Source organism: Phacochoerus africanus, chromosome 6 (assembly GCF_016906955.1).
Source record: "Phacochoerus africanus isolate WHEZ1 chromosome 6, ROS_Pafr_v1, whole genome shotgun sequence".
NCBI classification, from domain to species: Eukaryota; Metazoa; Chordata; class Mammalia; order Artiodactyla; family Suidae; genus Phacochoerus; species Phacochoerus africanus.
In genome coordinates this window covers 75,985,937-76,004,346 of record NC_062549.1, presented here as the reverse complement: position 1 = coordinate 76,004,346, position 18,410 = coordinate 75,985,937, and the positions used below count along the sequence as shown (strand labels likewise).

The window sequence follows — 18,410 nt, the reverse complement described above, 5'->3', positions numbered from 1 at the left end:
TGTTTTTATTCTTTTTCAGTTTAACTTGAGACTACAAATTTTCTTTGACTCTGTTTCCCCATGTGTTCTAATATGTGTTTTCATTATTGTTGCTCTGGAGAGTGCCTGGAGTTTTCATGTGCATTTCATTTTGACAGTTACTTAAGAATTTTAAAATAACAGAAAAGGAGCTTCTTATTTTGTTAAAATTTTAATTATATTTGTGTCTACTATTTTTAGGTTTTGGAATTTGAGGTTTTCTTCAGGGTAGAGGTCAGATTTTGATGGGTGCTTGAAATGCTGTATTTATTTTTGGAGGGCCTTGAATGTTTCTGTGACAATCACGTGTATCCTATTGATTTTGCATGACCCTTTGTTTTGTGTCTAGCTAATGTGTTTTGGACAGGGAGAAGTAAATTGGTCTCCTGAAAACAGTGCGTTAATTTGCCCTTACCCTGCTTGCTTTTTCTAATCTGTGGAAATTGTTATATAGTATTTGGTTCACAGCTATTCCTCTTACTTCTTTAGTGAATTGTATTCTTTAAAATTATTAACTCTCCTTCCTTGGTTTCAATTCCATTTTATCTTATGATAAAATTGTGGCTCCTACTTTTGGAGTAAAGAGGAGTTGATCTCAAAGCACAGAGATTTTCTTTTAATAGGAAAGGTAAGCCATTTACAGTTAATGAAATGACAGGTTTGCTCTTAACTCTGCCATTTTGTATTATGTTGCATGTATGGTTTATATGGTTGTCTTTCAGCCTGTGTTTGGTTCTTTTGCCTTTTGTTTTGGTACTTCTAATTTTGAGGAAGCGTGTTTGTTGTATTTTTATTGTTTCCCCGTATATAATGTCTTCCATCTTAGACCATCTCTGCAGGCTTACTTGAATGGACAGTGACAACAGTGACAGTTTGCATCTCTCTTCTTTTCCCGTCCTCTAACCCAAAGTCAGTGGTATTTTTAATACTTATCTTTGCACTGTTAAATATGCTTTTGCTTCTGACTTAATTTGCCTACTTTAGATAATTTCCTATGGCTCTAAGCAGTTACAAATGAACATCCATGGATTTATTCTGCTTCCCATCAGGGTTATCTTCCTACCTTTCAAAGACGCCCTTTCTCTGCGACCACAAATACCATATTTGTTTCCTTCAAAAAGGGCCTTTCAGTGGGTTTCTCCAGGCAGGCACGCCTTTTTCTCCCTCCAAGCAAACAGGCTCACCTGTCCTGTGTTTCCTGCCCTCACACCAGTGCCCCTCTCATTCTGCTGCCTCTTCCTGAGCTCTGCTGTGGTTAGACCCTCCTTAGCACTTCTGTCCCTTCTTTCTCTCCCAACTCTTGGCAGCTCAGCTCCGTTTGAGCTCCTCCTGTTTTCAGGATTTCATCCTCAACTCTTGTACCCCACCGTGACCATCCGGCCTCTAGAGCATCTATTTGGCTTTGCCAAGTCTTTCTGAAATCTGCCACTGACAGGCCCTGGGTCCTCCCCTGAGCCACCCCTGTGTCCCCTGGCAGTCTTTCCTTATAGGTTCTGTCCAGTCATTAGGTATCACTACTGACACTGGAGTCTGTACATTTCCTTCTCCTAGTGTCCTTGACTATGGAGTTTACCAAGTCCTTCCCCTTGTTCTGTGACTCTCTATGATTCTCAGGAGAAGGGAAGGGAAGATATTTGAGTTTAAGCTGTTCCATGCTCATTTAGGGAACCAAATTCTGACTTTTTTTTTTTTTTTTTGCTTATAGGGGCTTCACCCTTGGTGTATGAAAGTTCCCAGGCGAGGGGTTGTATCAGAGCTACTGCCCGCCTGCAGCACAGCCACAGCAACACAGGATCCAAGCTGAGTCTGCAACCTACACCACAACTCATGGCAACATCAGATCTCCGACCCACTGAGTGAAGCTAGGAATCGAACCTGCGTCCTTTGGATACTAGTTGGATTTGATTCTGCTTCATCCCAATGAGAACTCCCAAATTCCTAACTTTAATGCTTTTATTAGGGATCTTTGTGTGGCTGTCAGTCTGGAATAAGGTATTCAGCATAGTTAGAATTTCCTTTTAATGCTCCTGGAAGAACAGACTAACCCACTGTTACTTTTTGTTTGTTTGTTTGTTTTAGGGCTGCACCTGCAGCATATGGAAGTTCCCAGGCTAGGGGTCGAATTGGAGATGTAGCTGCCAGCCTACACCACAGCCACAGCAACACGAGATCCGAGCCTTGTCTGCAACCTACACTGCAGCTCACAGCAACTCAATGCCGGATCCTTAACACACTGAGTGGGGCCAGGGATTGAACTCAGGTCCTCATGGGTACCATTCAGGATCATTACCACTGAGTCATGACGGGAACTTTGTACTGTGACTTTTTTTGATCCACTGTATTTTAAACCTGCCAGCATGAACCCCTGTTGCTACAATAAACAGGGGGACTTATTGGTCTATGGCTGGTTTGTCCCCTCAGCCTCATGGACAGAGCCGGCAACACTGTACCGATATTCTACATGGTCATGATCATGGTCATGGTCATTTTGCTTCCCTCAAGAATGGTTATAAACCATGACCTCACTCTGTAGACTCCCTACCCTCCATCACTCTTTTTTTTTTCTTTTCTTTTTAGGGCTGCACCTGAGGCATATGGCAGTTCCTGGGCTAGGGGTCAAATCAGAGCTGCAGCTGCTGGCCTGAGCCATAGCCATGGCAACACTGGACACGAGCTACATCTGTACCCTGTGCCATAGCTTGCAGCAATGATGGATCCTTAACCCACTGAGCGAAGTCAGGGATCAGACCTGAATCCTCATAGAGACTATGTCGGGTTCTTAACCCACCAAGCCACACTGGGAACTCCCTCCATTACTCTTTTTTAAAATTTTTAAATATTTTTGTCTTTTTAGGGCCGCACCACAGCATATGGAGGTTGCCAGGCTAGCAGTCTAATCAGAGCTACAGCTGCTGACCTACACCGCGTTCTCAGCAATGGGGGATCCAAGCCTCATCTGCCACCTACATCACAGCTCACAGCAATGCCAGATCCTTAACCCACTAATCGAGGTGCCAGGGGTCGAACCTGTGTCCTTACAGATACTAGTCGGGTTCGTTAACCACTGAGCAACAACAGGAACTCCCCTCCATCACTCTTAAGAGAGGCAAAGAGAAGCCCACAGATGTGAATTTTCCCAGTCCCTCTTCTGCTTAAAATCTCATCTATGCTAGCCGTTTTCTGGCCCTCCTTTGCTCACATCCAAGAAGAGATGCTCTTTCTCTCCAAGGCTACGTACAATCTCTTTGCAGAGGCGTTACTTTTTACTTCTTCTGCAAGTTCATCAACTTCATCAGTTCTCTATGTCCCCTCTTTATTCTGTCACAGATAAACTCACTTCCTTTATCCTAAAAGTAAGCTAAACCAAACCAACAAATCTCAAAACGTTTCTGTGCATCTTAACCCCCTTCAAAGTTTTTTGCTTCTCCCTTCTTAACAGTCCAAGCACAGCTTCTACATCAAGCCCTTGCTGAAACTGTTGCTAAATAGAAGTCAGTTTTGTCCTCATGACAAGATCTAGTCACCTCATTTGTCAAAAATCTATGCGTAGCCATGCCCTCCATGTCTAGACTGGGAGATCTGCTTCCACTTCTCTGTTCTCCTCCAGCTAAATGTTAAATTCTCCTCTGCTGCAGAGCTATCATATTTTCTCCCATCACATAATCTTTGTTTTGTCGTCTACTTTTGAGTCCAAACAACAGGAAAAGGGCCCCAGTTTAGAAGTGTTTTAGCAAAATTTCTACTCATGGCACGTATAAGTTTTTAAAATATCACAATCACAAGAAATCATTTAAAGTATCATTCCTTTTAAAAACAAGCTTACCTCAACTTGTGAACTGTATGTGTGAAGATCATTAGAAACAAGTAGTTTTGGGGGACGAGCAGGAGGGAAAAATTAATCTTTGTTTTTTAGCTTATTTGTACGGGAGCAAGTAAACTGTTAACAGACCAATAACAAATTTGAGTTAAGTGCAGTACTATGGAACTGAAAGGAAGCACAGTAGCTCTGAAGCAAACACAGAGCTCCGTAAAGGGAGAAGGAGAGACACCACTAGATTTCTAGTTCTGCTGTTTGTCTTAGGAAAAACATTTGGGGTGAAAGGAGTTTTTGGTAACTTTATTTTCTAAAAATCCATCCTACCTCAATGTTTTTTGTTTTTGTTTTTGCCTACATCTTCTCTTGTTAAAAATGAACAGCAACAAAGACAAATGCTTATCCGGCCACACGTTTCGGGTCAGCCCAGTTCAGCTTGTAGAGTGCGAAGGTCCAACAGGAGGAGTTGTGCGCTGGGCCGCTGCTGCGCAGGGGCCGTCCAGCCGCACTGGATGATGTCCTCCAGTTTCTTCCCAGAGACGGACTCGGTGAAGACTGCCGCCGAGAGGGACGGACGGAGATTGTAGGCCACCACCGCGTAGAGCACGTGCTGACGCTCCCCTGAGTAAGGCACCTGCCTGGTGGTCATCTGCCAGAGGGTGATGGCAAAGGAGTAGATGTCCGCTTTTGGGGTGACGGGCTCGCCTTTGAGGAGCTCGGGGGCTCGGTGGGTGTACGTGCCGCCCAGGTGGTGCCGAGGCCGGAAGCGCAGATCTTCCAGCCTCTCGGAGCAACCAAAGTCGCTGATTTTGCAGACGTCCTGCTCACTGATCAGAATGTTCGCTGGCTTCAGGTCCAAGTGCACAATGCCTTGGGAGTGCAGGAAAAGCAGGCCACTGACCACATCCAGGGAATACTTGAGACACTTCTCCAAGTTCAATTGCTCCCCAGCACTGCAGGGAGGCCCGTCCTCCTCTGGACAGCCCGTAGCGCCATAGATGACCTGGTGTAAGGTGACGTTGCCGCCGAACTCCATGATGATGCTGCCCAGACTGTCAAAGGCCGCTGGTGTGCGCGTGCTGGCGGCCACCACGCGCACGATATTGGCGTGGCGGAGCCGAGCGACGTTGAGCTCGGCCCAGAAACTGCGCTGGGATGCCAGCCGGTTCTTGGTGCATCTGCTCACCTGCTTGATGGCCACAGGCACGCCGTGGTAGGTGGCCTTGTATACCGAGCCGAAGCCCCCGGCTCCCAGCCGCCGCAGCAGGCACACCTGTTCCCAGTCTATTGAGCACCAGGCCAGCCGGCGAGGAAGGCGCAGGGCCCGGGGTGGGGTGCCCCCCAGGAAGAGCTTCCCTGTCGGCCCCGGGAGCTCGCAGGGGCTGCTGCAGGGCCGCGAGTCCACCGACGGGGAGAAGTCGCCCGGCAGGCACCGGCGCCGAGGGAAAGGTGAGGGCATCGCCCTGCGGAGGGCAGCCCGCCGCGGCTCGGGTGGGCTGGGAGGGAAGAGAAGACCCAGCGGGCGGGCGTGCAGGCATCACTGACCACCTACCCCTCCGCGCCCCGGCCCAGCGCTTTTCTCCTCTGCCTCCATCTTCCGCAAATGAGCCACATCTGTGCTGTTACTCAGCGAGGGTTGTTATCAGATGGGGAAACAATCTGAACGAAGCACAAAAATCCCGCTCAGATGAAAGCATTTCCCTTTAGCACTTAAAGTGAACTCCTATGAAAACAAGCCCCGGAGAAGCGTTGACTGGGTAAGCGGCCCTAAGCTGCCCCAGAACTCCCCCACTTTTACACTGCTGCTTCTCTTATCGTAACACAGGCTCCCCCCCCCCCCAATTCTCATCCGCCGAGCATTATCAGTCCACCACAACAGTGCAATGAAAATATTCCACACTTTGCAGGCTATAATGATTGTCAGTTTATTCTCCAGCTGCATTAAATCACTCCCAGCAGTTATTGGCAGAAAGAGTTGAAACATCAACAGCTGAGCTTTTTTAACTGATTACAGGGAAAATTAGGTGCAACGTTCATATATGGAGAAAAAAACGGTAACAAAGTAATCGACCCAAACAGAATCACTGAGTCAGGTCAAAATACAAACCTCTTAAATTCATCAGGGAAAAGGAAAATTCTCTGACACTCCACTCAGCTTATATAGCGAATTAGCAAGACTTCTTTCTTAGCAATGTAAGGACTCCCTAGTAATCCTTCCGGTCCACGGCAGTCCGGCCCACCCAGGAAGCTCCCTTGCAGAAGAGATTCTAGACTTCGCAGCAAATGAGTTACAAAAGTTTTGAAGCAGAGTTAGGGGAGGAAAAAGAGCAAAAATGATTCAGAGCCATGACCAGAGCTTCAAATAATAACAAATATGAGAGAATCCTAGGAGAGGAAAAATCTGAAGAAATAAAAATGGCACAGAACCACTATTGCCTTCCTATAATGTTGAAAACCAGATGTTGAAATTAAATCCAGGGTCTTGCTGTCCAACCGTTAGTTCTTCCATTCTAATTTTTATAATAAAAAACTAATTTTTATTCCATACTTTTGGAAAAAGACCGATAATATTACTCTGTTCATTAAAAAACACAGGAAAGGTGTTCCCAGGTGGGTCAGCAGGTTAAGGATCTGGTGTTGTCACTGCAGTGGCTGGATCACTGCTATGGCACAGGTTTGATCCCTGGCCTGGGAACTTCCACATGCCACCAGTGCAGTCAAAAAAAAAGAGAAAGAAAAACGAAGAAAAACAACACTGGAGAATAGTAGTGCCTACATTTTGAAAAATCAAATGATGAAAGTTCTATCATGACTTACTGCACTTAGGGCATGTAGGTGATGTGTGACCACATTTTTCTGATGATAGGTCTATGCTTCTGAAGTGTATTGGTTCTGAGAAGGTATGTTAATAAACACAATCCACTTGAGCCATTGGAAGTCTCTTGAGCCCTAGGATAAGATTTCTATTCTATATCACCCATCTGCCTTAGTGGATAATATTGAGCCTTGATCTTTTTACTTAAGAACTTAGGATAAAATTATTAAACTTTTTTTTTTTTGGAACAAAATTTGGGGAGCCCTTTCCAGAGTGAAGACAGTAAAAATCTAAAAAGTGTAAACTATGAGATACTTTAATAGAAATACAGTTGTATCAAACCTGGAGTATAAAAGGATGACAGTAAAAGGGTAAAATAAGAAAACATACAATTGTATTCTATAATAAGTCTATATTGCAAAATCTACTCAATAACCATCACATAGTTGGGATTATAGTTTAGGGCTCTGAAACTGTTATATGCTATTAGGAATGCTGTAATATTAGCCAAATAAGAGCAGTAGATAGAGTGCCTCAAACGTCTGGGTATCAGACATAATGCAAAATGATGTGACGTTATAATGTAACCTTTATTTTTAGCATGAACAACTCATTTTTCAAAGTTTGACTTTATTATTTTCGTAAAATGTAAGGTAGTAATGAAAATGTGCTATTCTATTAACAAACCCCAAGTTCATTAGGTCCATCATTTGCAAACTGCCCAAGGATATTTAATTAAATATCCATTTGAAAACAGTCTCTGGGGCCAAATGGCCTGGGCTTCTTACTGTCCCTCAGTTTCCTCACTGTAAAATGAGGAAAAGATCCCTGCTTCAGGACTGTTGTCAAGATGAACAGAGTTCCAGATACTTAGATCAGGGCGTGATAAATAATACTTAAATGCTATTTATGAAACAGAAAAATGTATATGGGATTATACCAATAAGATCTGTTAGACAGTATTAGTTTAAAATATACCCTACCAGGGCTGAAGTAACATCACTTTATCACGTTAAGCCAATTTAAAATTTGAGTATTTTTTCCTGCACTTAAATTTTGAGGTTAAAGACATAAGGGTGTGTCATTGACGTACTGTTACATACTAAAAAAGGCGGGGGATTGATATTGATGTGATAAATGCAATAATTTTGTCATCCTCAAATAAGTTAGGCAAAGAATAAAATGTGTTGATAACAGGGGAGGCACTGCCTCCCCAGAATCTCAGGTGAAACAGGTCAAGAGACTGTGCATCTACTGGCGCTGGCAAGCGAAAGGCTCTCAGGTTCTTAAGAATAAATAGAGGCTCGACATGTCTGCCCTTTCCCAGGACAGCAGGGCTGTGAGGAGATCTTCAGTATCCGGCAGGCAGCAGCTTGCTATTTATCACAAGATGTGACAACAGGTACAAGAATTAATAGCTCATTGAATTCGATTTCGATCATAGAGACTGAGGACACCGCCTGCGGGAGGAGTGGCTCTGGGCCGGGTCGGGCGGCTTCCGCTCAGGCGGAGGACCGGGACGCCGCGCCGCCAGCATCCCGCCAGCATCCCGCCGGGGCCAAGCGCGGCGTCGGCCGGGGGCCGGGGACTGGGGGCCGCAGCACGTGGCCGAGGCCCCGCCCGAGGTCCAGCCGGCGCCAAGCTGCTCCGTTTCCCGACGCTCCTTCGAGCACAGGACTTCATGGTCCTTTCAGGTCCTTTTGGAGCATCACGTAACCTTTTGGAAAATTCGTTTAAAAGGCTTTTAAACTCGAAGTCGTAGAGACAACGCTCCAACCCCCACCCCGCCCCCGAAGATGACGCCCCTGGCTGCGCATGCGCGGCCAGAGCCAGGCGTCCCCACGGGGGACCATTTCCCGGCATCTCAGGTTACAATCCAGCTTCAGGATGTGAAAATGGGAAGGAACGGGCGTACTGGATCGCTGAAGTCTTGTATTACGATTTACAAGCCTGGATGAAGGTCGAAAATTCATTTTTGCTTTTTTTAGAACTGGAAAACCAATAAATGAGTACAGGTGATTTTCTAAAATATCAGGATTTTAGAGTCAGACTTGTAAAACTTTTTTTTTTAACATAAGTGGAATTACACTATTGACATCAGTCTGATGGATTTTAGATTTAGCAATATAGTATGGACTTGTTGTCAGTACAGTACCTATAGAACTAGTTTAGGGTTTTTTGGCATAACATGGTCAGGGGCAGACCCAACTTATGTCGGATCTAAAACTTAATACAAATTGAGGGACCCTCTTTAAGAAAAAGTTTTAAAAATTACATATGGAAGCAAATATTTTTTAGATGAGAAATCACAGATTACAAATTTTAAAAAGCTGACAATACAGACATCACAAAATTAAGAGAAAAACCAATTTTATTAATGAATGATACTTTACCTCTGTATATTATGTTCCCCTACATTTTAGGGGGAATATATATACTTTATTAGCTATTCACATGACTAACATTCTGTCAACTTGGCCTTGGGTGGAACTTAAATTAATGTCAACACAAGCAAATTTGTACTATTATAGGTTTATTTCATGGAAATGAAACCAATCCAAAATTTGTCTTTTTTTGCTCAAATTGGTGCATCTCTGGGAGTTACAGCACTTGTATTCTTTTGACACAGTCCTATTAATCTGAATTATTCCTTGCCTGGATATAACAAGTTGCTCCAGGCTCATAATCTACCCCACACCAGTCATGGAATCAGGTATTTCTCCAAATTGGCCTGGGAAGATGGCACCAGAACTCATAATAGTGAAGTTTATACATTAGGTCCATTCTCCTAAACTCTTGTTCATAGCTCATTTTAGCAGACAGGGTTGGAAAATATACACCTTTTTTTTTTTTTTCCTTTTAAAGGCATGGGTTTGTATCAATATTTCTAAGTTAGTTCTAACATTATAGTTCCTAACTAAAACATTTTGATTTCATGATTTCCCTTCCTTGTCTCTTAAAGTCTTGATTTCAGACATTAATATAGTTAATAATGTTATCTGACAAAATTATTCAAGTTTAGGATGATTTTTTTGCAGTTCATTTTATCCTTATCCTGAATGCAACAAGGATGTGAAGTCAAATTATTTTCTTGTAGAGTCATTCATAATAACTCATTCTGTGAGCCTTTGTGATTACACATATCATGTATAATTAGTTTAATTTGCTTTCAATTTTTGGAGGTTGTCAGCATAATTAGTTCATAGTTTTCTTAAAAGGTGACGGCTTTTAATTAAGATTTTTTTCTTGTGTGATATTCAAACCCTGAAGAATAGTAGAAAACTGTCCTTAGCGTCAGTCTTATGAAATGTGTTGGGGGGTGGGGTGTAAAGGGGGAAAAAAGCAAATGAGTTTTCCCAAGTTCTTCCTGAACGTTTCATTTAACCACCAGTTGATCCATTTGTAATGACCAGGTGCAGTATTATGTGCATAAGGTTTATATTCACAAGTTCTGATGGGGCAATCCAATTCTGTCTTCTGTTCAGTGTCTGATAATATTAGAACCTGCATAGTTTTGTGTATTCCATTAATATTTAGTTTAGTAAAGGTTATATTAAAGTCTTTACAATTTGTTATTCTTTCTTAAGCTTCCTTTTATTATATGTAACATTCGTTCACCAACTTAATGCTATCACATTATACCAATGTTTACACCACCTAAATCCCAGTGATTCTCTGAGTTGGTTTTGTTGCAAACCAGTGGCAAAATCTTTAATGTTCCTCCAGGAGGATTTTAAGGAAGTATCTACTATCTTAGAATTAATTCTTCCTTCCTTCCTTCCTTCCTCCCTCCCTTCCTTCCTTCCTTCCCTCCTTCCTTCGCTCCCTCCCTCTCTCCCTCTGTTCTTTCTTTCTCTCTTCTCTTTCCTTCCTCCCTTCCTCCCTTCCTCCCTTCCTCCCTTCCTCCCTTCCTCCCTTCCTTTCTTTCTTTCTTTCTTTCTTTCTTTCTTTCTTTCTTTCTTCTTTCTTCTTCTTTCTTTCTTTCTTTCTTCTTTCTTTCTTTCTCTTTCTTTCTTTCTTCTTCTTTCTTTCTTTTTTTTTTTTTTTTTTTTTTTTTTTGTATTTTTTTTTTTTCCCCCCGCCCGGTGTCTCCTCCCCTTTTTTTTTGCCCCGGCCCCCGCTTTTTTTTTTTTTTTTTCTTTCTCATTTATGATGAAATGTTACAAAGCTGGTGATTTTCGCGTTGATTCGTTCTTCCTCTTTTATTCTTGTGGGAGTTGAGTGTTGTCAAGTTGGATCTTATTGTCCCTATATCTTAGTTAGTCATATTCTTTTCTGTTCTTTCTTCTTCTTATCGTTCTTTTCCTTTTCTTTTCTTTATGTAGGGCTGTAAATAACCGTGATGCGGGTTTATGTATCAGTTTGATTAGTTTATTTCTGTTTCTTTTTGTGTATCTTCATTTTTTTTGTCTTGTTTTTCTCTTCCTTTTATTTTGTTGGCTGATTTGTTTTTTTATTTTTTTGTATTTTTTTTTATGTATGTTGATTTGTTTTGTTTTTTTTTTAGTTTTTTTTTTTTGTTTTATTTTTTTTTTTTTACTCTTCTTTTCGGTTTGTTTTATTGTTGAAAATCCTCCCTATTTTTCTTTCTTTCTACTTCATTTCTTCCATTCCTAGTCCTTCCTTTCCTCTACCTTGGCACTTCCCAGCTTCCTATCCTTCACTGTCCTTCCTGTTTCCTAGGGGTCCTTTCCTTTCTTTCTTTCTTTCTTTCTTTCTTACTTATCTTTTTAGGGCCGCAACCAAGGCATATGGAAGTTCCCAGGCGAGGGGTCGAATTGGGGCTGCAGTTGCCGGCCTGTGCCACAGCAACACCAGATCTCAGCCACATCTCCGACCTACTCTTCAGCTCATGGCAACGATGGATCCTTAAACTGCTGAGCAAGACCAGGGATCAAACCTGAGTCTTCATGGACACCAGTTAGGTTCGTTACCACTGAGCCACAATGGGAACTTCCTTGGAATTCTGTGTTTTAAAGAAAGAATGCTGTGTTAATCCAGGTCTTCTGAGGAGCAGATAGCAAGACAGGATTAGGCGTGCGAGTTTACTAGAGGATTGTCTCTGAGACAAGAGGAGGAGGCAGCTGGGGACACCTCGAGGACTGATGCAGTTCCGACCTTTGTGAAGGACAGAGGAAGAAAGGAAGGTTGGGTGAAAGAGCCTTAGCCTATTGTGCAGTTCTGAGAAGGTTCAGTGTGGCTGATGCAGATTCCCCAATAAGTCAGAGCTGTCATTAGAGGAATCTGTGCTCCCTAGGACTGGACTGGCGTGGTGTCCCTGCACACAGTCACTGGCTGGGAGCAGCCCTGGGAAAAATGGCCTCTGTGTCAAGGTCATGATGGATTTCTGAGTAGCTCTGGGGCCACTGGCCAATAATTCTGTCTGCACTCAGGCTTCCGAGAGGCATATTTTCATGGCTACCACACATACAAGTATAGCATGCTTTAGAGATTTTGTCTGAGAGACTCTACTTGGGGTTAAAATTCTGATAGCACTTTGTACATAATAGTTATCATTACCCTAATATTTTATTTTATTTTTTGTCTTTTTAGAGCCATACCCACAGCATATGGAGGTTCCCAGGCTAGGGGTTGAATTGGAGCTGCAGCTGCCAGCCTACACCACAGCCACAGCAATGCAGAATCCAAGCGATGTCTGCGACCTGCATCACAGCTCACAGCAACGCTGGATCCTTAACCCACTGAGCGAGGCCAGGGATTGAACCTGCATCCTCATGGATACTAGTTGGGTTCGTTAACCACTGAACCACGACCGGAACTCCCTTAATTTTTAATTACAGTGTGGAATTCCAATTTTAAGCAGACTTGGGATTTATATTTCTTTCTGAGCTTAAGACTATGCTTTTATAAATAATTGTGTTTGCTTAAAACCCATTATAATTTTAGCTTTATACAAATACATATATACTTATATAGTTCAGCCAAAGGAATAGTCACAAAGTTGTATGTAAAATAGAAGCATCAGAACCCTTAGAAGCTTCCAAGCAGACTGTTCTCGACAGAGCATCCCATGTGCTTTTTGGAAATAAGGTAATTTTTAAATTGGTAAAAACAGAATTGTTTATAGTCATGTGTTTGTGTGTATGAATAAATAGATGATAGATTTTGTGTGTGTGTATGCGTGTGTGTATATATATATGCAGTTCATTGTAGTGATTAAAAATTGCCTCAATGTCTCTTATTAGAGTAAGACTTTAAGACTTCTTTATCTGTTGATATCTATATAAAATATATAATGTATCTTCTCCATGCCTCTTATTCGATTCTTTACATTTGAAATGCAAACAAGTCCTTTCTCATTTGACCTTTTGCAGTCTAGACCGAGGAGAGATTTATTTCATTTTCATTTACTCTGAGATTCTTAAATGTTCGATCTTTAATGGACCAAAAAAGTGTTCTAATTATTTCTAGGGCAGTCCTCCTTTGCAGCGTGAGGATTTCAGTGCTAATGCTTTCAAGCTTAATCTTATAGGAGGTTAAGAAGCATTCCATAATGAAGCCCCTGGCACCACTGGCCAGCATCTTTGGAAGTGGAACAGCAGGAAACTTGTTGGAATTCCACTGAAGGTGGATTTAGGTGATTCTGGAGGAGGAGGTGGAGGAGCTCAATTATTAGAAGGTCTTCAGCGGTTGTTGAGGTGGAGAGGCGGGGGCATAGTCTCTGTGGGTCTTATTTGGGCAGAATGGAGAGAGAACCTTCTGGAGGGCTTTCCTTCCACATTTCTCGCCCATGTTTTGGCTGATTCTTGGTAATTTGTGTCTTATCTCCTCTTTCAGTGCATATGATGAATCAACCTGGTGGTTGCACTGCTTTCCTTGGTTTTCCTTTAGCTGGTTCAGGATATCATAGTCATAAAGGGGGAATTAAAATTGAGGTCACCTCTAGCATGTGCACTGTGGATTTTGCAGACTCACACTGTAGTGGGCTGGTACTTCCTGAGGGAGGCTGGAAAACCCTGTCTGACATGTAGACATGGTGGTGCCTATGTTTTGTCAGTCTGACTAGGGAGGAAAACAGGCTGTTAAATCCTTTTAGTGGCTCTTCCGGGAGAGATAGGAGAGGGGTGTGTGTGTGTGAGTGAGAAACAGAGGCTAAACAAAAAGATTTACTTCTTACCTGAGACTAGAGGCTTCTGTAGTCAACAGAGTTGTGTACTGGGTGCATACATGGCAACTTAGAAGAGCAGAGGCCAAGCAGGAGGGGAAAACAAGAAGCTTACAAATGCCAGTTCTGCAGCCTCTTGGCTAGGTTCAGGTCCCCTGTTGCAACAAACTCTGCTGACCATGCCAAATTCTTGTGAAAATCGAGATCATAGTCTCAGACTTCGAAGAAAGATTCTATCATTTATTATTAATCTGTACACAGAACAAAGAAATAGAGGAACATGTGCATATTAGTGACTTTCCCTCCCTGGTTCTCTTTAAATCTTCAGGTTTTCCTTGCCCCCCCCCTTTTTTTCTTTTTAGAGCCACACCTGCAGCATATAGGAGTTCCTGGGCGAGGGATCCAATGGGAGCTGCAGCTGCCGGCCTACGCTGCAGCCATGGGAACGCAGAATCGGAGCCGCATCTATGATCTATGTGGCAACTTGTGGCAACACCAACTCCTTAACCCACTGAGATCAGGGATTGAACCCATATCCTCATGGATACCAGTAGAGCTGTTAACCCATGCAGCCACAACAGAATTCCCTTTGCTTGCTCTTTTAATCACTTTTTCTGTGTGTGTGAAACAAATATGAAGAACTTAATTTAGCAACTTCAGCAACCCGCTTACTTGGGCAGCTGAGAACATTTCTGAGAATTATTTGTGTGTGTGTGTGTGTGTGTGCAAGGGTCTCTAGGAAAGAGTGAAGTTTGTGAGAAGGGGTCCCTGGGTCACATGGGAGCTGTGGGTGCTCCTGGGAGGAATGAGTAGAATCTACCTCAACTCAGGGGACCAGGGGACACTTAATAAGTGCAGATGGCCCATGAGTAACATGGTTTTGAATGTGCAGGTCTATGCATATGTGGATTTTTTTTTCCAGTAAATACCTTGTACAGTACTGCATGATTTGTAGCTGGTTAAATGTAGACTCTCAGAGGGACGATGATAAAATTATACATGGATTTTTGACTGAGTGGGGGTTGGGACCCTAACCCTATGTTCTCCAAGGGTCAACCATGTATGTTCCCTTACTCACGGAAACATTGGATTTTAGGCTTTTGTGTGTGTGTTAGATAGCTACTGTATAGTTTTAAACCATGTCCATGGACCAGTCAATTGGAGGCCGATTTGGGATTTATAGAACCCCATTAACATCGGCACATTTCAAAGACTGTTAATGTCTTACAAATTACCACAAAGAACAGCGTGGTCTCTTCCACAATTGAGTATAATCCCATATGACCCAGCTCTTGCCTACAGACAATGTCCAGTTATAGGACCAGATGTTATTAATAACTTGTCTTCATATTGTTCCCTGCATTCAGCCCAACCCAAGGAAAGGGGTGGCCACACAGTAATTTGTGCCAGCTGACCCCTTAGAAGGTAGCACACAGGTTGTAATTTGTGTCATTTTCCACCAAAGGAATAGTGTTAATTAGCAAGGGTGTTGATCCAGGTGATGTGGAACCGTGGTTCCAACTTTGAACAACAACTGCTAACATAAGCAGCAGGGGAAGGGATTTGGGGTTACTAGATGCAAACTATTACATTTAGAATTGATAGACAATGAGGTCCTGCTGTATGGCACAGGGAACTATATCCAACTTCCTAGGATAGAACATGATGGAATGTAATATTAAAAAAGAAAGTGGGGTCCCATTGTGGCTCAGTGGTTAATGAACACAGCTAGCATCCACAAGGATGTGGTTTGATCCCTGCCCTCATTCTGTGGGTTAAGGATCCAGCATTGCTGTGAGCTGTGGTGCAGCTTGCAGACTCAGCTCCGATTCTGAATTGCTGTGGCTGTGGTGTAGGCCAGCAGCTGTAGCTCCGACTGGATCCCTAGCCTTGGAACCTTCATATGCCAAGGGCACAGCCCTAAAAGGACCAAAAAAAAAAAAAAAAAAGAATGTAAAAAAAAACCCTCGTTTTCCATTTCACATTTAGATCTTTAATCCATTGGAAATGGCTTTTATATGATGTAAGATATGGTTCCATTTTCATTAAAAAATATGGATTTCCCCCCAGAAAAGAAGCAGCAGTTTCCAGAAGGCATCCTAGAAGATATGAAATGACTATAAATTTCATTTTGCATGGCTTTGGGCTTTAGGTTGTATTGTCCTCTGTTCAATGCTAGGTTTCCAGTGCATTGTTGGGTTAAGAACATGTATAGAATTAGCATAAAAACAACAGTATAAAAAAGAAAAATGAAAATGGAAGCATGTCACTGTAAGATTCACATCATAACTGAAGTGATATAACCTGTGGCGGTAGACTGTGATAAGTGGAGGATGTCTGTTGAAACCTTAAAGGAAACACTGAAACAATAAAATGAAGAGGCATAACTAAAGCCAGTAGTGTAAACTTAAGAAAAAAATCTTAAAATTTATTCGATCCAATAGAAGGCAGGGAATAAAGAAACACAGTATAGACATGACACAGAAAGATGACAAATTTAGATGCAGTGTTACATTGAAAGTAAATGGTCTAAATACTCCAATAAAAGGCACAGATTGTTGGACTGGATAAAATAGCAACACCAAACTAAATGTTACTACAAAAACCCTAATTTAATTATACGGTTATATAAAACATAAAAGTAAAAAGATGGAAAATGAAATATTATGTAAGGACTAATGAAGAACACTGGAATGGCTATATTAATAACAGGAAAAAGCAGACTTTAAGGAATTATTAACAGGAATTAAGGACACTTCAAAATGGTAAAGAAATCAGGAAAACATAATTGTCCTAAATAGGTATGATAGAACTTCAAAATTAATGAAGCAAAGTAAATGGCAAAACTGAAAGTAATAGACTATCCCAGTTGTAGTTGAAAAGATCAACGCTATTCACTCAGTGACTGACCAAAGATGTAGACAAAAAAATTATCAAGTAAACAGAAGAACTGAGCAACACTCTTGTATTTGAGTCATGGTTCTTCAGAGAAATAGAACCAATAGGATGCCTGTCTGTCTGTCTATTTGTGTGTCATCTATATATCAAGAGATTTATTTTAAGAAACTGGATCACACAATGGCAGGGGCATGGCAAGTCCAAAATCTGCAGGGTAGGTTGACTGGCTGAAGACTCAAGAAAGAATTGCAGTTTGAGTCCAATAGCAAATTGTTGGAAGAATTCCTTCTTGCTTGTTGGTCAGTCTTTGTTCTATTAAGGTCTTCAACTGTTTTGATAAGGCCCACCCATGCTATGGAGGATAATCTATTTTATTAAAAGCCTATCAACTTAAATGTTAATCTTATAAAAAAAAAAAACACCTCACAAAAACATTGAGAATAATGTTTGACCAAGTAGCTGGACATGATGGCCCAGCCAAACTGATGTGTAAAATTAATTTTCACAACTCTTAACTAAGTTGAATCTAAAACTGCCAAAATACACATCATATTCAAGTGTCTATTAATCAAGGCAAACTATAAAACAAGTTTCAGTAAATTTAAAAGGAGTAATATCAAATACAGTACATTCTCACATCACAGTGAAATTAAATTAAAAATCAATTTTTCAAAAGATATCTGGAGGAGACCTAAATATTTAGAAATTAAACAAAATAATTCTAAATAATCCATGGGTCCAAAAAAATCATGAGGGAAATTATAAAATAATTTTAATGGAATGAAAATGAAAACTCTATAAAAAATTTTGCTATGCAGCTAGTGCAGTGCTTTGAGGAAAAGTTATTGCCTTAAAATGTTTATATTAGAAAAAATGAAAGGTCTAAAATTAATGATTTAAACTTGCATTTCATAAACTAGATATAGAAGGAAATAATATCTTCTAGTAGAAGATTGTAGATCAATAAAACAGAAAACAGGAGTTCCTGTGTTGGCACAGTGGAGATGAATCTGACTAGGAATCATGAGGTTGTGGGTTTGATCCCTGGCCTCTCTCAGTGGGTTAAGGATCCAGCATTGCCGTAAGCTGTGGTGTAGGTCACAGACACAGCTCGGATCTGGCGTTGCTGTGTCTGTGGCATAGGCCAGCAGCTACAGCTCCAATTCGACCCCTAGCTTGGGAACCTCCATATACTGCAGGTGGGGCCCTAAAAAGACAAAAAACAATAAATAAATAAATAAAACAGAAGAAAAAAACACAGGAAAAAAATCAGTGAAACCAAAAGCTGTTTTATTTTAAAAATCCAGTAAAATTGATAAACCTCAAGCTACTGATCAAGAGAAATAAAGAGTGGAAACAAATTACCAGTATTGGGAGTGAAAAACAGCATATCACTATGTTCTCCAAAGACTTAAAAAGATTTTACAGAAAGAATATGAACACCTTATGCTAATAGAGCTGGCAATTTAATGAACACATTCCTTTAGAAAAAATTATCAAAAATGACAAGAAAAAATACAAAATTTGAATAACCCTATATTTATTTATTTGTATTTGTAATTAAAGATCTTCTAAAGAAAACTCTAGGATCATATGGCTTCATTCATGAATTGATTCAAATACAATTGGAGGGGAAAAAGATATTTGCAATGAATATGGCTGATATCTTTCTGGCTCTGGGAGATGAGTGTCTTTTTTTATTCTTCCCAGGAGGCCTTCTTGCCTTCAACCTAGTATTC

The 18,410-nt window shown here is 41.4% G+C and overlaps 1 protein-coding gene across 1 annotated transcript; it reads right to left on the bottom strand.

Annotated features, from left to right (window-relative positions):
- Positions 1-4,119: 4,119 nt before the first annotated feature.
- On the bottom strand, positions 4,120-5,458 carry MOS (MOS proto-oncogene, serine/threonine kinase). Its single transcript, XM_047782965.1, has one exon. The coding sequence runs from the start codon at positions 5,289-5,291 to the stop codon at positions 4,254-4,256; it is 1,038 nt and encodes a 345-aa protein (XP_047638921.1). The 5' UTR covers positions 5,292-5,458; the 3' UTR covers positions 4,120-4,253.
- Between the last annotated feature and the right edge of the window lie 12,952 nt (positions 5,459-18,410).